Genomic DNA, 23173 nt, shown 5'->3' on the forward strand with positions numbered 1-23173 from the left:
TTCTGAGTTCAGTATTAGGCTGTCAAGTGAATGTCTTGGTTCGTGAAGTGAAAAACGTGTATGAGAATTTGATTGGTTACATCATGCTTTCAACACATTTGACTGGCTTCTATAGTTAAATATGAAAATAGACCTCAGTGAAATGATAGCAATAAACAGACTGCCTTTAAGGACTTATTCGTAGGCATTTACTGACCTGATTGGTATCATTTGTCCATCTTCAGATATCTTTTTATGTTCATATAGTTCAATAAATTAGTTTGATTTTGATTGGTGATTTTTTGATTATGATCGTTAGCAAAGTCGCAGGAACACAACGGCTTCTATAATTCAACGTAAAAAAGTCACCACATTTAGGAATCCACTTTTTCAGAAAGAACAATAGCTCCACACGAAAATAAACAGGGAACGTTCTTTATTTAACGATCAGTGAGCGCTTTCACCCATAGAGGGCTTCATCAGACTGTACAAAGTAAATTAGTTGAAACAGTCTTTAAATACTTGCTTCAATTAATCAATTAAAATCAGTTAAAAAATTTTTTACATAAAATCAAAACTTTTAAAACTGGTAATGCAAAAAACAGGAAATCAGCTCAATCAATACTACTCTTATTTTAGGAAATAGTAAGTATTATCATAAAACATTTGACTAAAGCTGTTCTATGAATTAATGTTGTATGACTGTGTATCTATTTCATTTAGAGATATTCCCATTGCAGTAACCACTAATTTCCACCAGATGGTGGTAAACCACAAATCACATAATTAATCAAATATGCTTAACTTAATAAAAAAGACCTTAGTCATAAAAATATTTATGCATTTATCAACTATGGATGTATTGTAAACTTAAAAACATCTTGAAATTCATTAAAGCTTGATCCTAAATATACAAGCATTAAAATATACATGGGTTGTATGTATTAACAATTGCCATAATTCCTAGTCATGTTGCTTTTTGTAATAATTAAAAAGCCTATTGTTCATGGCAGTATATTTTTCATAACAATGATGACAGTGAAAATTTTATATACATAAGTAACTGTGATCAATGCATTCATTTAAATGTTTTACCTAATCTCCTTTTTTTAAGGAAGGGATAGATGTTAATTTTGTCATTCAAGCCAGGGGGATGATCCGCTTTACAACGGATAATCCATCTAGCCTCATGTTCTAGGGTGGTCGTTTCTATGTCCCCTCCTCTTGAATCATGTAGAATGGTTTGTATAACAAAGAATGTAAATGTGTGTTCACTTCCATTTCTCTTTACATGTTTAGCTAGGGCATTCCTATCATCTCCTATCCTGATACTGTAAATATGTTCTCTTATTCTTTCCCTTAACTGTCTATTCGTCTTTCCTATATAGAAAGCTGCGCATGCACTGCACTGGGCTAAATAGACCACATTGTCTGTTATACAGGAGGTGCCAGTATGGAAGGTAAAGGTATGCCCTGTGGTTGGTAGGTTGAAATGTACCTCAGTATTAATATATCTGCATTGATTACAACTGTTGCATGGAATAGTATTCACTTGATGTATGACATGGCTACTCATAAGTTTATGACAAAGAGTTCGTTTTAAGTTAAATTTATTTTTATAACTAAATCTGGGTTGTTCTTCTATTAAGTCACGGACATCATCATCTATCCTCAACAGATGCCAGTGCTTGCTTAAAATGTTTTTAACCTCACTAATGTCTTTAGTATAATATAGCGAGAAGGTAACCACTGAGTTTTTTGTTCCACTTGTGGTATCTTCTCCTTCCTCTACATTAATTCTGCTGGAAAAATAGGGGCGTGCTCTTGTGTCTCTTAATCCATATACTTCATCTATTGCTCTATCTACATCTCCTACACTATAGGACCTTTCCATTAATCTATCTTTTAACCCTTCAACCTCATCCAAAAAGCCTTTCTCAGTAGGATTGAGCCTAGAAGCTCTCATTACTTGTCCCTTTATCACATTTTCAAAAACGTGCTTGGGATGCATGCTGTTCCTGTGCAGAATTGAATTCCTGAAACACATTTTTCTATGAACCGAAGTATTGACAATGCCATTGCCTAATTTTATTACATTCACATCTAGGAAGGAAATTTCTTCTAAGGAGTATGACATAGTAAATTTAAGATAGGGCGTCAAAATGTTGACCTCCTTCTCAAATTCTAACAGACTGTCTATATTACCTTTCCAAACCAAGAAGAGGTCGTCCACGAATCTCCTGTAAAAAGTGGCATGATTTCTAAAGGAGGGAAGTTGGAATAGCTGTTCTTTCTCCCATTCGGCCATTACTATGTTGGCGTAGCTATTGGCACAAGATGTGCCCATAGCTATATACAAATTCTCATCAAAAATGAAAATGTTATTTTCTAATATGATTTCCAGGAACATAGTTAGTAACTCTATGAATTGATTATCCATGTCTGCATACTTTTGAAGGTAATTAGAAACACTATTAATGCCCACTTCATTAGGTATAACTGTAAAAAGGCTTTTTACGTCCAAAGTTACCAGCAGACATTCTTCAATATTTTCTTCTTTAGAAAGGTATTCATATAATTCTAACAGAAACTGTTTGCTGTCCTTTAAGATGTTTACATTACTTCCCAATACTGTTTTCAGATGTTGTTCCACAAACAGAGAAAATGGTTCTGTTAGCCATCCGCGTCCTGAGACTATAGGTCTCATAGGAGGATTTTCTAACCCTTTGTGTATTTTAGGGAGTCCTTTCAATACAGGGATAAGCGGATGGTTAACTTTGAGAAACATATAAAATTCTTTCTTGATTAATTTGCTTCTCAGTAAATCTTCTAGAGTATCATAAATTCTAAAGATTTTTGTAATCACATCATTAATATCTAATCTCAGATAACTACCATCATTATTTAACATATTGGTCATATTCCTGACATAGTGTTCGGTGTTCATAACCACCAACGGACCTCCTTTGTCTGCCGGTACTATCACTATACTATCATCCTCTTTTAAACTTTGTAATGCTTTCCTCTGAGTGTAAGTCAAGTTATTCTTACTAAATTTCTTCCCTTGCATAGGTCTTTTAGTTGAGTAATAGTCATATAGGTCATTTTCCACAAGTCTGGTATAAGTTTCAATCACTGGATGTAGGGGTGGAGAGTATGTACTCACCGGTTTAAACACATTATTTGCTCGGTCCTTGTCAACTTGTCCAAAGTCAAGTCTCAGTTGTAAGTTCCTTACAAACATCCTTACATCTATAACAGTGTCTGTATGTTCACTCATTCGGGTGGGTATGAAGGATAAGCCCTTTTCAAGTACTTCTTTCTCTTCAGTACTGAGATTCTTATGTGATAAATTTATGACTACCTGTCTTTGTCCACATTTTCTTGAGTGTGGGCCCCACCTGATTGGGTTCCATAAATTTCCTTTTTGCCTTCCCTGCTCATGGACCTCTAGTGGTGGAATCATAACCTCACTTTCCTTCCCTTGCTCATTCGTCACAACTTTCTTTCTAACTACTGATGTACTCCCATTTCTGGTATTTATGTTGTTCACAATACCCTTCACACTAGAACCAATGACATTAGTAGGGTTGTCATAATGCTTGTTATGCCCCTTATTTTGTATCACAGTTGGATACAAATTCTTATTACTAGCAGAGCCTTCGGATATACTAACAGTGTCCTTAGCATGTGTTAAATCAACATCCACTTCATTAACATCAGATTCAGTAGCAGCAACATTATGTCCTGAGTTAACATTCAATCCTAAGTTAACATTGTCATTTACAACATTTACAGCATCTCTAACTGCTGTTCTCTTAATACTATTTTCCCTCCTTACTGTCCGGGGCCAAGTGAAGACATGGCCATTTTTGAAATCCATGGTGTCTCTCTCAATTTTCGTTTTCTTTTGATTAAAAAGTCTTGTCTCAAAAAGAGACACATTGTCCATTAGTCTGTCAAGGCCCATTGTTGCTTTGGGTGTTTTATATTTCGCAACAACAGAACTATGCATAACAGTCACCTTTTCCCTTAATAACTCTTCTTCCGGTTTGTGAAAATCTATTAAAAGCTTCATGTAATTGAAGCTTAGATCTATATTAAGTTTTTGCCATTTTAATAGAAGTTCAGGAAAATGGTTACCTGTAGTGGGCATTTTTAATACTCGTAGCCCTCTGGGGATAATCCGTTTCTCTATACACGCTTCAAAATGCTGCCGCTGCAGCTGTAGTCTTTTGAGTTTCATGAAATCAGCTTCAAGTAAATCCAAGTCCTTCGCTAGCTCCAATAGTTCCTCAGCATTATCGCCATGGCCAAAATCCTCTTTACTTGGTTCAAAGAGAAGTAATTTGTTGTTACTGCCTTCTATGCATTCACGAAACCTCCGTTCAAAGGAGGTTGGTCTCCTCGATGTCATCACAGGAAGCCAAGCAAGCCATACTCTCAGGTGGGATCGAATAAAGTAAAAATCAAGTAGCAACAGCACCCCAAACCAGAGAATAAGTGTTCCTGCTATGTATAAATGTAGTAAATCGTTAGCAAAGTTTCTATAATTCAACGTAAAAAAGTCACCACATTTAGGAATCCACTTTTTCAGAAAGAACAATAGCTCCACACGAAAATAAACAGGGAACGTTCTTTATTTAACGAATTATGAGATGATTGGTTGATTGTTTGTGCCAGTTGTTTTAGTAAAATTGGGTATTGGAAAGTACAGTTTTGAAGCTCTGTTGGATCTATGGAATTGTTTTTTTGGCTCATTTGCTTTGTCACATAGTCCTTTCATAGGTATCAAAGTAGAAGACACTAAATATTTATTTCCTGTTTTTTGATTTGTTATTTTTGTGTTTGAAGCAGCTGATTAGTTGGTGCTAACAAACCAACTTTTGGCTTTAGACAAGTGTAGTATAATGAGCCGTATCTATTTGAAAGATTATTATATATATTTTTATATTTTTTCTTATGTATTGCTTTTGGCAAAGTGAAGCCTTGAAGGTCTTTAGGATCGTTGCTTTACTTTTGTTTTGGCTAAGTAGTTTTTGCAGTAAATACTAAAGGAATAAGGCATTCTGTACCTGTTTTTTAAAAAAAACTCCTTATTGGATGTTTTTTGCTTTTAAGCCAGTTGACTGGTTTGCATTGACAATCTAATGCATTGACACTGGCGAGGTAAGGCATTGGGCCAGTCCGGTTTTATGAGCTGTTGCAGTGCTTCAGAATTTGCTTTTACCTTAAGTACGTATGGAATAAGGCAATTGAATGCCCACTGTAGTTCTCAATTGGATGATTTCTGTTTCTAAGGAAGCTGATTGGGCTATAATGTTTATGCATTGTTCTGACTTTAATGAAACAAATGCTTTGACACTGGTGAGGCAAGGTATGGGTCGGTCTGGTTTTATGAACCATCGCCCTGTTTTTGAATTCACTATTCAGCTATTATCTTAAGTAAAGGCACTTGAATGCTCGCTGGAGTTTTTAATTCGATGTTATTTGTTTTTAAAGCAGCTGATTTAGCTATAATGTTTATGTATTATTTTGACTTCAATGAAACGAAAAGTGCCAATAGTTTTTTTTTTTTTGAGAGATATTAATTGTATATAACTATTTGTGATATTATATATTTTTATAGAGATGATGTAAGATATATCTATATAAATTCATTTAAGGTTTTGAATACATGTTTTTGTTTACAAGACAGTGGATTGAGTTGCACCAATACGCTAACATTCTTTATGATTGAAAGACTACTGTCAGCCCTCTCGGTATATTTTTAATATGTATATGTTTTTGATATTATAGCACTTTATAGTTACCAATGGTTGAGGAATGTGCTTGGCTTTCGAGGCTTTGATTGACTAATTCTTCGTCCTTAGGGAGTTGTTTGGCTGACTTAGTTACAACCATTTGTTCTTATGTTTAAGACTGAATTAGTGATAGTGTTGGACTCTTCTGGATATGATTGGTAAACCCTCGCTTTTTAAAGTAGTTGATTCGATAATGTTATTCAGCCTATTGTGTCACTCAGTAATAGTGAAACACTGTTGAAACCACTGATTTTATTGAACTTTTAAACACTGACTGTTTAGGGGTGTGTGCTCCTGTAGTTCTTTGGATGTCTTGTACTTATGAAGACGTTTTTATTGGTCTGAGTGAAACAAATGTGTAAATTAATTTATGTAAATTTGATTGGTTATTATATCTCAAATGAGGATAGCTGATCCTTGTGATTAACTATGATACTATTTATAAGGAATATGATTGGTTTAAATGGTTTAGGATCTGAAGAAGGCTACAGCTGAAAGCGCTAATCCTCATTTGCTGCTTGTTTTTGTTTTAAGTTTTTTTTTTTTACTGTTTTATCATTAAAGGCTGAAGTTTATCTATGAGATTAACTGTGGTGGCACATGCATTTTGTTTTCATAAACCCTAAGGTATTTGGAATGGGGTCCCTCCTAAAGATCTGACTGGAGTAGACTGCCCAAGCAAGTAGTGCTCCTCTTTAACCATTGCAGGCTTTGCAGTGGTTAGGTCAGAGGCTGTCTCTCTCTTAGCAGTGTCCTGTTTCCCATCTACTAAGATAGGATATAACCTCTTCTGGTAGTTTTGCACCATTGTTGCCTCCAGACAACTTACCACCGGCATTCTGTTATTCCCACTTGCTGGCTCCCCCACCTTGCCTCCATGGACATCTATATGCTACATGGCCCACTGATTACATTTAAAATACTTAACCCTTAATCGTGGCTGTGTATCTGAACTAGTGGCTTCCCCTGTTACTGGCAGACTCTGTTGGGGCGGGTAGGCCACCATGGGTTCCTTTAGACCCACATGCAGTACTGGGTATCCCTTTCCTGTTCATTGATACCTTGCTTGCTAGGTATAGGTCTCCTTTTTTCCCCAACTCTTCTGCAGTGTTGCATTCTCTGTCTGCCAACCAGATTCTCATATCCTCAGGCAAAGTTCTAAGGGCTTGTTCCCTCACCAAAACATCTGCCAGCCCTTCAAAAGTGATGACCTGACACCCATTCACCCACCTATGAAAATAAGTGCTTAATCAGCAATGTAATCACACACACTTTCATCTGCCTTGCATCTATGCTCACAAAACTTTTTTCTTTAAGCTTCAGGTGTTAACTTAACGCATTCCAATAAACAATTTTTTAACAGAATTATAATTTAAGCAGTCAGTATCACACAATTTAGAAATGGCAGTTACAACTTTACCATGGAGTAAGGGGGTAAGGAACCTGACCCAGAGCCCTTGGCCAACATTATACTGTTTTACGTACCCTTTCAAACATGAATAAAACTATCAAAAGTATCACCCTCTGTGGAGCGTTCTGTTCTAAACAGGGGTTTGAATTTTATCCCTGTATCTTCATCTAAAGTAAGTGAGGTTTTATTAGACCTTAGACTTTTTGCTCGTAATATGGCCCTCAAGTTAATGTTTGGAGGCAAATCTATGCTTGTTGATTTAGTACCTAAGAGACCTAGTACATTTGTACCACAAATTCCCCCACATGTCAATATCTTTATTAAGGCCTGTGAGGATGATCTGTGCACCTTTTTATCCTCTATATACAAGAAGTAATTTTTAAATCTGAGTAGAGTGGAACAACAAGCGCTTGTTTCCTTGGAAAATAATAAACATATATGTGCCATGCCAGCTGACAAAGGGGGATCTGTAATCATTATGAATTCAAGTGACTATTGTATGAGAATGGATTTGATGCTGAATGAAGAGACTATTTACCTGCAAATTAATAGACCTAGAGTGAATGACATTACTAAATATGTTCATGATGTGTTATATGAAATGCTAATGAACATGTCTATAGATAAGACATTATATGATTTTCTTTATATACCACATCCTAAGATAACCAACAGTTAAGGGTTTACCTAAAATTCTTAAAGATGCTACTGTAACCCCCCTCTATGACCGATTCTTGCTGGATAAGGTTGGGTAACTCAAGCTTATTCTGTTTATGTAGAAAATAAGTTAAAATATGTTATGTTATTGTTTCCCAATATATTGGAGGACATCAATCAGTTTTTAAATGGCTTATATGATTTTATAAGGAAAGTAAATGATTTTTCTAATTTATTGTTGGTCACGCCAAGTATTAGGAATTTATGTACCTCGATTCCCAATTACTATGGTATTGAAGCAGTTAGACATGTCCTAACACATAAAGGTGGTCTTAGGAATGTGACTGTAAATAATAATTGCCATTTGTTAGATTTTATCTTGAGAAATAAAGTTTTTGTACATGTGGACTCTATAAGTTTGCAACAGTGGGGAATTGCAATGGGGATCCCCTGTTTAAATTCCTATGTGAACTTAGTTTCAAGTAAATGGGAAGAACTTGTTTTGAATATAAATGAATATAGTCAGCATGTATTGTTCTATCATCGTTTCGTGGACAACGTTTTTATTTTGTGGAGGGGCTCACAACAAGAATTAATATCTTTTATTATGTAGTGATTTCTTAGAATTTACAATGTCATGTTCTAGTAACGCAATAGATTTTTTAGATGTACATTTGGAGCTAAATGATACTGGTCATCTTGAAATGTCATTGCATCATAAAAGTTGTTGGAAAAATAATTTATTAAGTTATTATAGTATGCATCCTAGGCATGTATATCCAAACATTGTCAAAGGACAGTTTGAGAGTCTCTAGGCTGTGTACGTTGGAGGTAATGTTCAATAAAGACATTGATTTTATTATGTAATAATTTCATGGCAAGAGGTTATAGTGAAAATAAAATTAATATGCACAGAAAATTGATATATGATGGTAGGGAAATGGTTTATAAGCTGTTTTTTTTTCCAATTGTTCTAATATGTATGCTAATGTTGGAAATAGAGCAAGACCATCTAAGTTAAGGTATACAGCTAAATTTACCTATGATGTAGGCCCTATTTGTGAGATCCTACATAAGAATTGTAAATTTTTAACTATTGTTGAGAAAAACACTTTTGTTATAGGAGATACCCCCTCCTTTAGTTTTAGAAATTTATTGAGTCCAAAGAGACATCTTATGTGGTATCAGAAATTGCACAACAGACAGTAGTGCCTCTGTAATAATTGGTATGTTTGCCTGTCGTATGTGTAGTGCATGTAACATGATTTCTAAGAATCAGATGTTTCAACATCCCAAGATGAATTTTGAATTCATACCTCGACATTACATGGATTGTTCAACTCAACATATAGTTTATTTGGCTACTTGTGATTCATGTGCATGTATTTATGTAGGGAAGACTAACAGAAGACTGAGAGATAGAATACTTAGGCATTTATACGACATTAGAAAGGGGGACATAAAGAATGCACTTGCCAAACACATGTTGGAACATCAACGGCACACTTTTTTATTTACAGGACTTCAACAGATATATCCCAGTGATAGAGGGGGGAATTTGATTAATCTCACAGAAAGGTCTGAGCTACACTGGATACTGAAATAGCAAGCTGACAGGTATCCAGGATTAAATGGCTGTATTCCTTTAAAGCCAACCATTGAAGGGCAGAAGATATGTTAATTATTCCTTACCTTGAGATCATGTGATGTGAATGTTTTTTTATGATTGGCTATTTCATTTTTAAATGTGGTATTTAAATGTTTTTTATACACTGTATTAGACCTGCAGAAGCATTGTATTTAACATGAAAGCGCTTGTCATTGCCTTTATTAAACTGCTGTTTTATGCCTATTGCTGTGGTGGTCCTTCTGTTTATTATTTTTCCTCTGTAAATTGTGGAAGAAATTTACTGATCGTTATTGTTTCTGTGGGGTTTGGTTACTCCCTTCCCCTGTTATCACCATGACCCTGGCAAAGAGTCAGCATTTCTTTTTCATGGTTTCTTTGGTTTCCAGATGGCTCAGTCTGTCTGCTAATTGTAATTCCATCTGTTTCTCCTTTTCTTCAGCCTCCAAATACCACAGTCTCTCTGCTGATTCTTGTTCCAAATGTTTGGTCTCCAATTCAAGTCTCTAACTCTAGATGGATTTTTAAGTCCTAGGTTTATAGATAGGTACTGGGCTATTGGCCCTAGGGCTTATATAAGTCTAGCCAAAGGGGTACCCTGGCTTTTGCCACCCAAGAAAATTATTTTCCTGTGCCCCTGTTGAGCAGAGCCACAGAGGTAATCCCCGGGGTGAATTTCCTATTTCTGATCCAATCATCAAGATTTTTCTTGAAGAGTGCTAATGAAGAGCTTTGTTTGATATAGGTAGGTAGTTTGTTCCAGAATATGGGAAGTCTCGGGGAACAGGAATCTATCCCTCCAACATGTTCTGTTTATTGTGGTGACAAGATTTAGGTCCCTAAAACGTGTAGTTCAGAGGGATTGGGATTTATTTAAGTGGAGCATGTCCAACAGCTCTGGGTTTGACATAGCTTTGTATCTTAGGCAGAGATTGCCTCTTAGTAGGCGATATTCGACGGAGTAAAGCTGGAGTTTTTTGAGACGGTCTGCGTAGGGCATCTGTTTGAGGCCGGTAATCCTCTTTGTGAGGTATTTCTGTGGCCTTTCCAGTTGGTGTAGATGACTTGTGAGGTACATACCAAAAGGGGCATTATACTCTATAATGGGTCTAATGAGTGATGAGTAGACGGGAACAATGACCTCTTTTTTCCTGGATGAGAAACCTTTTGTGATGAGGTGTGCCACGTAGAAGGATTTCCTGACCACTGTGGCAGTGTGATTATCAAAGGAGAGACTACTGTCCACCTGTGTCCTAAGGTCTCTTAACACACTTTTGGTGTTAAGTAGACTACCACCTATGTGGTAGCTCATGGGTACAGAGTTTTTACCAGAGGGGATGACCATGCACTTTTTGGCATTGAACTTGAGGTCATGGCTTTGACATCAGGCATCTGTCTCAGTGAGGCCATTTTGTAGGAAGTCCACATCATTAGGAGTTTCGATTACGGCTCCTAGTTTGCATTCATCTGCAAACTTTGTTAGCCTTTACTTCAGAAAAGTAGATACCAAACAGGAGAGAACCCAGGACTGAACCCTGTGGTACTCCACTTGTCACTGGTCTGAAGTCTGATTTGGAGTTTGCTACTTTCACAATGTGAGTTCTGCCAGTGAGTCAGTTGGCAACCCATCTTGTGACATAGGGATGTTTACCTAGTTTAGTGAGTTTATCTATCATTTCAGAGTGGGGGATGGTGTCAGAAGCCTTGGCGAGATTTAGATAGGCTGTGTGAACCACCTTACCCTCGTCTTCGGCTTTGGTGACTGCTTCAAAGAAGTCTGTCAGATTTAGGAGACATGATCTGCCTTTTACAAACCCGAACTGGGTGGGGTCCAGAGTTTGGAGATTACGAATGTCTTTGTTTATAAGTTCCATGATGATACATTCCATGGTCTTGCAGACCAGGCTCATTAGGTTAATGGGGCGATAGTTCCCAGGGTCCGTGGTGGCTCCCCCTTTGTGGAGTGGGATAACTATCGGTGCGCCATTCAGTGGGCACAAAGCCTGAGGTGAGGCTATGATTGAACATGGTGCTTAGGTGGGGTGCCAGTTCATTCTGTAGTTCATGTAGAATGCAGCCTGGGATGTTGTCAGGTCCCATGGATGCTGTGTTCTTGACTTTGGAGAGTGTGTTTTTTACCTGTGCAGCCGTGATTACAGGAACTTTGCATTCTTCCGGTATAGAGATGGGCCCTTTAGGGGATGAGAGGGGGGTAAAGTTAGCACTGAGCCAATCTGACAGGATGTTGGCAATATCAATTGGTTCTGTATATTTAGTGCCAATGTGCTGTAACTCAGAGCAGATCTGAGTGTTGCCATTGAGATTCTTGACATAGCTATAGAATGCTTTGTGGTTGTCTTTAGAATCAGTGGTGATTTTGTTTTCGTAACTAGCTTTGGAGGGTTTTATGAGGGATCTCAGCTTCTTACTGAGGCTGACGAGGGAGTTCCTCCAATCATGGGATTTTACTCTTTTTTGCAACCGTTTCTTTCTTCTGTTGTAGAGTTTGTTTATGGTAGGGGACCATCAGATTGGTTTCCTTTTTTTGGAGGATAGCAAGTTGGTTCTGTTAGGGATAGCATGATCCATGCCCTCATGATAAGTGCTTATAAAGTGCATTTGTGTAGAATTCAGCAGTCGTACCTCTATTGTCCGTCTGCATGGGTGTTGTGATCATTTTTTTGGACTGCTTTTACTGTGGATTAATAAAGAATTTGGCTTACACTACAACTCTATCTTTGTAGGATCCCCTTACAAGTGCTTTGTTCCTATTAAGTCCTTAGCCAGGGTTCCAAGCCAAGTCCTCCAACACTCTTTTCAATCAGTGCTTCGTGTCCCTGCCCAAGCATCTGACATATACACTCTTTGAGATTTGATATCTGCACACACACACACACACACACACACACACACACACACACACACACACACACACACTGTGCCCCTCTTGCCCAGAATATAAGGTAGTTTTCACTGCCCCCAGAACCCTTCTGCCAGCTACCTTAAGGCTCTTCCAAGGGTATCCAATATACTGAGTGAAATTAATATTAATACATATGGTAGTCTGACCAAGAGTAAGGCTGTTAGGAGTGGCCCACACAGTGTCACCAAATAAATATGCAAGTACTTTCATAACTTCAATCTCAACTAAGATCAACCACAATGAAAGGTTTAAATATATTTAATAATAAATAAAAGAACAAGAAAATACTAAGTATATATTCACAGTGACATTAGAGTTCAAATTCACAGGAAATATTTAAAACAACACTGAAATAAGTCTTGAGCAAATAAAGAAAACTAATATCTAAACTAAGCTTCACTATATTCCTGACTGTAACTAAGAGAATTACTATAACGTAATAACTTAAAATAGAGCAAGACAGGTGATGTGCTGAATGGTTCTTCTTATCAGGCCCAGAATAAAGAATGCTATGTCTCACTCTAAGATACTTCTCAAAATAATATCCAAAATATTACTGCTGGGATAGCTTGCAGAGTGGCATCACTTGTCATCTGACTTCTAGTTCCTAGGCAAAACCCCTGTTGCTGGCAGCATTTAGCACCTACCCATAAAAATACACACACAAGGGCTTCTGCTCATATCTGTTGAGCTTCTGGAGGTCGTAAAACAGCTAAAGACTTCTACTCTTCCTGAGTGGCAATTAATTCACCCAAAGACAATACAGAAAGCTTCCTATTACAGATTTTGTGTCTCTGGCTGTCTTGAAACCTGTAAGATAGCATCTTTATGGCCTAGCCTATAAAGTGATTTAATTTCAGATTTTTTAAAAATCTGCTGCACTTTACAAATACTTTTTCAAAGCAAACATCTGTGCAAACATGTTTGATATACACATGGCATACGGTTCTAATATATTTGTAACACAAGCATCTTACATAAATCATTTTGATTCACAAATGACATAATTATTTGCGAAATTCAAGCTAGTTGTGCTGGCAGTACCTCTTTTTGTAACAATGTATTCCACCTAAAACTGCTATTATGGAGCTTAAAACATTTGGGGAAAAATAATCATCTTTCAGTAGGGAATATTACTTGTAGGTGGGGACTGAAATTTGATTTGCAACAGTAAGGACATATCTCTGTGGCCTGCAAGGGAAAATATAACAAAAGAGTGTAGATTTCAAAAGAAATTTATGAAAATATTTGATAAGAAAGATATGTACTCAGTAATATGAACTAGAAAATAATTTACATGTTCCGCAAGGTACAGTAAGTGCGCTAGACTAGACTGCAGTTATATTTCCCAGGAACATGTGCATTTAATTGAGAACTTTGATACAACATCCAATAACTATTTCAAATCCTGCACCAATAATTACCAAGATAAAAATTCAGTGTAATGAAGGAAAGATGAGACACTGGCACTTCCCCACCTACCTGTTAAAAAGAGAAGAATTTAAGGAATAGGTAGTGGACATTATTAGGGAACATGGAAGATATTCCGGACGGTATGGCTAGTGAGTGGGTTAAAATGAAAGTGGAGTTTAAAAATAGGGTAGAAGTAAAACAGAGAGATCTGGTTAAAAATAATAAGAAATATTTACAGGGCTGACAAAAGGTTAAAGTATTACAACATAAGAGGAATTGCACAGAACAAGAAGAGATGTAATGGCAGAGTGCTAAAGAGAAAATAAGGGAGTACCTGAATAAATGCATGAATTTCAAAATACTGCTGTTAAGCTACTGTTTTTGATAACTCCAGAGCGCAAAATCTTTTTGCACATTAATTTAGGTGACAAAGTAGAAAGGTTTCTTGCCAAACTTGGGGAGCTTATAAGAAAAATAACCAGATATCCTGTAGAGATAGTGGCTATATTTTGGAAATTTTATTTAAATTTGTATAAGGCAGAAAAGTTGGGAAATCAAGAAAAAGCATAAATATAACTACTTATGGAATACTTAACTATGCCAAAGTTAGAAGTAGATGAGACAACAACTAACATTTAAGATAGGAGGAGATGTGATAAAAATGATGTATGTCCTAGTGGAAGTTTGGAAGCTAGGAGGGAAGATAGTGATAAAGATTTGGAAGCTTTTGTTTAACAGTATTTTAAAAGGAGGGGAAACATTAACATCCATGAAATAAGCTGTGGTGGCTGTAATACCTAAAGACAGTAAAGACCTATCTGATCCAGCTTCATATAGGCCCATTTCAGTTTTAAACCATGATTATAAATTTGCCTGTAATGGCTAAAAGAATGGCAAAGGTGATAGATATGGACCAGTGTGGTTTTGTGGAGGGGAGGCAAACATTTGACAACATTAATAGAACACTGATAATCTAGATTGAGGCAGAAAGCAAGAAAACACCATTGTTATTGGTGGGTGAATGCAGAGAAAGCATTCAAGAGATTAAGCTTGGATTTTATGAGTAGGGAAGTGGAAGCATTTGCATTTCCTGATACAATAATAAGGTTAATTAGAAGGATATGTGAGAGATCAGAGGAAAAAGTCAAAGTGGGAGGGTTCCTGTCTGATGTGTTGTGTGTGAACAGAGGAACCAGGCAAGGGTGTCTTCTCTCCCATTTATCTGTGGTATATTTACATCCATTGGCAAAGAAAATAATGGATTCAGAAATTCAAAGCTATAATTGGTATGGTGTTCAAGAAAAGTTGGCTTTATTTGTGGATGGTATTGTTTTTTATGTGATGGAATCAGAAAAAGACATCCAGGTGTTCTGGAACATTCTGAGACAATTCCAGGTTTCCACTGTATATAAAATTAATGAAGATAAAACAAAGGTTATAGCTATAATATGTACCTACACATGAATTGGTTCAGCAGTACCCATAGTTATGGGTACTTGATAAAATGAAGTATTTATGAGTGTGGCTTGAAAAGGATTTTATTATGGTAGCTAAGGATATGTTGGAAGAGAATAAACAAACAAAAGATAATACAAACACTAGAAACTGGAAGCTCTTGACTACGTATAGGAAAAGCAAAGATACAAGCAATAAAAATGTTTTTAGTCCATTTAATTTTGTACTAGAGCAGGCATATGTTTAACAACTAGAGGAGAAGTTGTGGATAGTAATTAATAAAGAGTTGAAGGATTTTATTTGGGCAGGGAAGAGGCAAGAGTCCAGTGGGATACATTGATCCTGCCAGTAGAACAAGTAAGTTTAGGATTACCTGATTTAAAGGGATATTTTAGAGCTACACAGTTAAGGTTCTTGTACATTATACAAGCAGAAAACTACAATTCGCAAAGAAACAATGGGAGGACATGTGTATGACTCCCAAGTATGCAACAAAATCTAAAAGATTTAGGATTTTTGCTTGGAAGTGTTTACAAAGATACTTTTATACCCCAAGCAGAATCCAAAGATTTTTTTCCTCAGGTAGGTGGCAAATGTTGGAGGTGTAATGGGGTGGAACACATTACCTGTGGGCATGTTCTCGGAGTGTAATAAGTTGGCACACTTTAAAAATTCCCTACAAGGTACTGTGTCAGGAATACTGGGAGAACAAATGAGTATAACTAAGGAAATTATGTTTTTCAGCTGGGATACAGGATCTGCATTGCCTAGACATAGTAAGGCCTTGTTAAGTTTAACTCTGGTTGCTGCTGGAAAAGCAATTACTAGAAAATATAAATCAAAGTCAGCAAAATGAATGTACAAGATCTTAACCATATCCTAATACACTGTAAATGGGACCCACTACTAACATTAGGTTTGGACCAAGCTGTCGACTATTTTAACAACACTTTTATTACTGTCCTAAATTCAGTTACACCCATTTGAAAAATCAAAGTTAAGACAAACTATACACCTTGGCTAAGCAGGGACACAAGAACCCTACTAAAAGCTAGAGATAAGTCTTGGAAAGCATGGAAAAGAGAAAACACAAACTTATCCAAACAAAATTACCAAAAATTAAGAAATCAAGAAAAAAAAAAAACAAACTCAATAAACAAACCTACTTCCTTAATATCCAAAACAAACACACGAGAGACCCCCAAAAGTTCTGGCATTGCATCAACTCCCTGCTTAACCCAGGTAAAACATCCACTCCAACTCCAACCACTGACAACAACACTAAAGACATTGCTTCCCAATTGAACCACCATTTCACAGAAACCATCCTATCCTTATCTACTCGACTCTCCAAAAACAACCACTCACACACCCCAAACCAACCCCTTAATAATGACCCCTCCTTTACCCTCTCACCTGTCCCTACCACTACAGTTAAACTGCTGCAAAAACTTAAACCTTCAACTCTTGCAGCAGACAACTTACCAGCCAATTTCTTAAAAATAGCAGCTGACTCCCTGTCTTACCCTGTTTCCATCCTTATTAACCGCTCCATTCAGGAATCCTACATCCCACAGCTGTGGAAAGTATCATATGTAATCCCTCTTCATAAAGACGGAAACTCTTATGATTTCTCTAACTACCGTCCCATAGCCATCCTACCCCCCCTTATCTAAAATACTTGAAAGGTGCATTCACTCTCAAGTTATGCAATTCCTGAACTCTAACAATCTCCTCTCTCCTACACAACATGGCTTCCGGCAGCACCATAGCATTACTATCGCTCTCCTCTCCTTTACAAATACAGTTAACCTACACAAAAACAAGAACTTCATATCAGCAATATTCTTAGACCTATCTAAGGCATTTGATATGGTGTCACACACCATATTACTAGACTCCATGGCCTCCCTATTCTTTACCCCCTCCACAGTACCCTGGTTTAAAAGCTACCTATCAGACAAACAACAATCTGTCCAATGGCAAAGCAAACTATCTCCCCTACTTCCAACCACCATAGGAGTCCCATAATGTTCAGTATTGGGCCCACTACTCTTCTCTATATTTACAAACAACCTTCATACCTCCACCCAGCATGCCACACTCGTACAGTATGCAGATGACTCAACTCTCATCTGCTCTGCACCATCACTCACTACCCTACAAAACTTACACGGGAATCTTTTACCTCCATGGAAAGCTGGATTACCCAGATCCAGCTCATCCTCAATCCCTACAAGACAAAATTACTCATATTTACTCCCAACAAAACTAAAACCACCCAACAACCTTTTACAATCACATCCAAAAATGGTACTAACATCTCCCCCCCACTGACCACACCAAATTCCTTGATGTAGCAATTGACAATAAGCTACTATTTGATGTCCATATATCACAAACAATTAAAAAGGTCCACAAAAAATCGGGTACTTTATACAGACATAGAAAATTCCTATCTGATCAGGCATGAATTACACTAGTCCAAACACACGTACTGTCCACACTTACGAACACCGCACCAATCCTTACCCACACAAGAAAACAGGACCTTGAACAACTTGAATCTTGCTACAATAAAATTGCCAAATTTGCTAATAACTCCACCTTCCAAACCCATCACTGTCAGGCTTTATGAGGGCTAAAATGGTTTGCATTTCCTCAACTACTTAACTCTCACCAATTAATACTTGCCTACAATATCATGTATTATCCTGACAAAACCTTATCCCTAAAACAACTCCTAACCCATTACGTATCAAATCGGCCCCTCTGCTCGTCTGAAAAATCTCTCTTCTGTATCTCTAAAGCCAAAAACTCTGCAGGGAAAACTCTATTCTCCCACAACATAGATAGAAAGTGGAACAACCTTCCCACCCCTCTGACATCTGTTTCTTCAACTACACAATTTGAAAACTCTCTCAAAGCACACCTAATGAATTCTTGGCTATGCCCATGCATCACATAAAACCCCCACCTGGTAACAAATAACTAGCAACTCTTGCAGATTTCTGTGTTCTGCTACATACTCAGGAATCTCCACTGCAATCCCCTAAATGTAATCTTCTGTATGACTTAAGATTTTGCTATTGTCTGTATAAAAGTGCCTTACAGCTGTTATATTCTATGTCTGACTTGTACTGTATGTGTTTACTATTAGTGTTAATTGTACGGAGCTTTTCTCCCCAGGCCTCCGCTGTAAATGGGCCTGTGTCCAGTCGGACTATCCCGGTAAACAAATGTAAAATAAATAAATAAAAGTCTGAAGTAACTATACTTAAAGCAGTGAATATTGTAACAGAGGTAAAGGAACAGGAAGTGGATTATTTAGAAAAGAGTGAGAGTAAACTACACTGGAGAAATTGGAGGTACGTGAAGTTCACTGGGTTTGAAGGGATTGCCTTTTGTCATTATTTCCTCAAGGCCTCATCATGTGTTAACAGCTGCATCGCTTGCATCCACCTTGCACAACTGTGAAGTAAACCGTAGCTGTGCATTTGAAAAAGAATGGAAAAAATAAGTAATTTTCCAGTAGCCTCAGCCCATGTCATCATACCAGTCAGCACCACAACTCTTGACCATAAAATCGTAGGCCTGCTTGTAGTTTTACCTGGATTTTCTGACCTTGCAGTCCTTTTGATTAGCTAGCAATTTGTTTCTTGGCTTTGCACATTCCATTGCTGCTTTTCCACCTACAGTTTGTGATTCAGTTGGTGACTTACATATTTTTTATCCCATGTTGGCATGTGTGTTGTATCCTCTGAAAGGTAAACTTTCAGCATGCATCTTCCTTACAGCACTGTACCTCCCTCTGATTGCTGTTGACATGACATCTACAAATCACCACACAAAAATATGTATTTCTCTATGTGCTTTAGACAAAACTGTATGCACCTTGTTGGTTTAAATTCTGCAGAGAACAGGCTGCATTTCTTAACTTTTACTGTTGTTGTCAGTGTAGAGGTGTTGGAGTGGAGGAATGGTTTACTGCTTACCACAGTAACAGCCCATTTAAGGTCAGTGTTTTTTGGAGAGAGGAAGGAGCAGTGACTTGGGATTACTGTAATAAATTGCAGATACTGCTTTCCCTTTAGGTAAGCAATGTTTGTCTAGTGCAACATAGTCATTGGTTCCAGAGTGCTTGCACAGCTGATTAAGGGATGCAGTAGGTCTGTCATACTGGATCATAGGAAGTGGGTACAGGCCCCACAAAACCTTGCTTATGTACCTAGGATGTGTTAGGATTGTAGAAAGATAGTACTTGACTCATCTGGCTACTTTTGAAAATAATTTTGTTTAGAAATTAAAATAAATGTATTTGCTCACTGACAAAAGGAATTTTATAACCTATAATTTTTGTTGTTTTTTTATAAGCAATGGCACCCACCTCCTTTGAAGGCCCTTTTGGGAAGATCCATCATCGAATCCGAGCTGTAATTGATACGCCAAGGTTTGCAAAGGATTATAAATGCGAGAAAATATTTTACATCCTCAACCTTCTAAACCTGAATGAAGTGCCTGATGTTGAGGTATGAAGTTAGCTAGTAAGATATGTGCCTAACTGTAGAGGGCAGATTGGTTTCCCCTCTATGCGGTGCTGTTCAGCTTTTATATATTTAAATCATAATTGATTTAGGGGAGCCAAAATAATCCAACCTGCTTTCTTTAGAGCATGAATTCATACAGTTTTGTCTTTTGCTTTAGATGTGTATGTTATAATATATAGAAAAAATGAGATACAAGCCTTAAGCTTTACTCAGCAAAAGCTAACACTACTCAGCCAGTAACAGATAAACTAGCCACTTACACTCTGTGACTCCTGCCTGTATAACAAATTAGACAGATTCCAATTCCTTGTTTTTGAAGAATAATCCACCAGGCAATTACCAAAAATGTACTTGCATTCATACTTGGACACTTTTTCTTGTCCATTCAACTCATGTAAACATTGTTAATATTGACTAATAATTCGTAGCCAGTAGCTTTTGGGGCTGTTGTAATTTTCAGAAAGTTGGATTGCATTAGGGCATCACAGTGGTACAGCAGTTAGCATTGCTTCCTCCCAGCTCTGGGTACTTCAGTTTGATTTTCATTTGGGTGGCCCTCTGTGCAGAGTTGCTTCTCCTTCCTTTGTCCAAGTGAGTTTTCACTATGTGCTTTCATTTCCTTCCACATGAAAGCAAAACCACACCACGCCCACAGGGGATAACGAACTTGAGCTGAACAGTAAAAATATGCTCAAAAAGTAAAAACAGAATCTTTAATAAGCCAAATAGTTAAAAAAATAAACCAAAGATAAGCGCTTTTGTCTTGGGATTATATGTGCATTGAAGGTTTTGGCCTCCTCCTCTCTAGCCTTGAACTCAGGCTGTGCAGCTGAATAACTCATCTGTCAGAAGGGAAGCATACATACAAAGACCCATAATATAGAGCTAGATGACTCTGATTTGAATGGATAAATATCTGTCATGCTTAAAAACAAACATCAGTTAATTTGTTCTAGTCTGGACTTTTTCATATCTCCCTAAAATGAATATACTGCATGAAAAATTCCATCTGGCCTGTTCTTGTTTAATTTTACTCCATTAGAGTTATAACCCTTATTTGAAGGAGAAGTGTTCTGTTATTACAAATAGTATTGCTACAGAAAGGTCTTGATTTTGAAAGTGTTAGAATATTGAGATGTGGGGTTGGAGGGATACTTTTTTATGGTGCTTTTATAGTCGTCGTTTTCCTTTGTTGACTTAACTGATTCATGGTTTCTCATTGGAAAGTTTCCTGGTTTGTGTACTAATTGTAGATCCATATCTATATATACTAAAGTGATTATTAATGAGAAAGTGAGGCATCTGTGGAACTAGATACATTTACACTCTTTCCAAACTTGAGACTTTACTATCCAATTTCATTACTAAGCATATATGCTAGAGGCAGATGGAGTCAGTACTACTAAATGGACATGTGTTAAAAGTAAACTTGTCTGTACAGCAAAATAAAATGGATTATTATGCACAGAGTTTGTCTCTGTCATTGCCCTTGTCACACACACATTCATTTTTCATTGTTCATTTTTTGCGTTGATAGTAGTGGCCTGCCCTAAAGGAATTGTCACCCTTTCCCCATGTTGTGGGGTACACGGGAGCAAAGATTTCTTTCAGGAATGTTTTTAATGTGTTAATTTCTGTTTTGCTGCAGGAGGTCAGGAGTTATACTTTCTTATTCATAACTTGAGTGTTAAAAAAAAAAAAAAGTACAACAATCTTTCAAATTTCCTGCTGTTCCCTAAAGTTACTGGCATCTGAACATATTGGTAATCCTGCTTCTTCATGGCAGCAGCAATGATGGGTTTTTTTTCCATAGCAAAACACATTAGCTTTATCAGCATGGAATCTCAGAAAGCAATAATGTGATTGTCACAAGAGTTCTTAACTGGTCCTCTGGATTTGAGCAGTTCTTTCTTGTGACACTTGTCACATTGCTGATTTTCTCTGTGATTTTCTTTGAAGAACTTGTTGGATTTCTTTGCTTTTTCTGAGAAAAATGTTTGTATTTTCCATCTCCAAAAAGCAGAACTTCAGCTTTCTGTAGAAGACTGTGGCAATAGATGCTTGCAACATTTCCTTTTGTGTGGCCACAGAAGGTTTTTGTGTCACACACTGTGCATGATTATGCCCATGTGAGTAGCTTTGCCCCTTTCGATTGTGTTAATCTTTTTATATACAGAGTATACCCAAAGTACGCTGAGGAATGCAAAATTAAAAAAAGTGTTGCAAACCAAATCTCCTGCATGAATGTTAATGGCAAGACTGAAAAGAAAGCTATAATTGTTATAAAGGCCAAAAGAAGGTGTCCAAAACATAAAAAAATACAATACAAAACTTATACCTTGAACACAGTCAGCTGTCATCTTACACATGCTCACCACAAGACAAAACGTCTAGTATTCTGAACACTGTATCACCTTACTTGCTGTTTTCTGCAGATATGAAGAGAAACTGAGATTCATTATCTGCATGTCCACATCCCATTAGCATTGGAGTTTTCTTTGCATTTTCAGTCCCTTTTTTCCCTTCTCTCATCACAGTTCGGTTGGATGAGGCAACTCTTCAAATAATTGCTATGGTCACTCATTGACTGTTGGTTGAAGGACACTATTACCTTCATTTTTCACATTGCTTATTAGCTGCTAGCTGGAAGGTTCCATTACCACATCACTCATTGTCTGTTATCTGGTGGATACCATTACCGTCACAGGACGTTGGCGTCTGATGGAAAGATGACTTTTGGCTTCATTACTCATTCACTTTCAGTCAGAACAAAACATTATATCATTACTCATTCGCTTTTACACGGAGGGCATAGTATTTTCATTGCTTATCGACTGTTACTTGCAAGGCGCAAATAGTTGGCTGTTAACTGTGGGCCACAGCTGCCATCATAGCTTATTGGTGGTTATTTAGATGGGACCATTGTCTTCTTCACTCATTGACCATTGCCTTATGGGGTACTTATTAGGCTATTGATCCATGAGGATCATGGGAATGCAGGTCTAGGCTTCTAAAGAAGTCTTTAGCCATTCGAATTTAAGTACGAATAGCTCAGATCTGGGTAGAACATTTAAATATTACTCCTATCCATAAGGGATAAGGTTGCCAAACCAGGGGTGAATTTGAAGATGTCCTTCAAGGATGCATCTGCAGTCATAACATATGGGTTGTCCTGCCTCAGGCAGCCCTTCGGTCGGACGGATTCCAAAGTCTGGGTCTGCCCTCGGCTGATGTCGCACTTGCTCCGACGTCAGAACGTCTGGGGTATAAAAGCATCAGCCGACGCCATTTTCCTCAGTCTTTCTTGCTGCGCGGTGCCCGAAGCAGAAACAGTTCGCAAGTGCCGGTCGGCCAGCT

At 37.4% G+C, this 23173-nt stretch overlaps 1 protein-coding gene across 1 annotated transcript in view; it reads left to right on the forward strand.

Moving 5' to 3' along the window:
• Window positions 1–23173, forward strand: part of ARRDC1 (arrestin domain containing 1) — a 980794-nt gene that overhangs the window by 738218 nt on the left and 219403 nt on the right. The window contains exon 4 of the mRNA XM_044057927.1: window positions 19644–19798. Coding sequence (XP_043913862.1) covers window positions 19644–19798 — 155 coding nt within the window. The remainder of the gene's footprint in view (window positions 1–19643; window positions 19799–23173) is intronic.

This window comes from Protopterus annectens, chromosome 16.part0 (genome assembly GCF_019279795.1).
Source record: "Protopterus annectens isolate FY-2018-M chromosome 16.part0, PAN1.0, whole genome shotgun sequence".
Classification (NCBI taxonomy): domain Eukaryota; kingdom Metazoa; phylum Chordata; order Ceratodontiformes; family Protopteridae; genus Protopterus; species Protopterus annectens.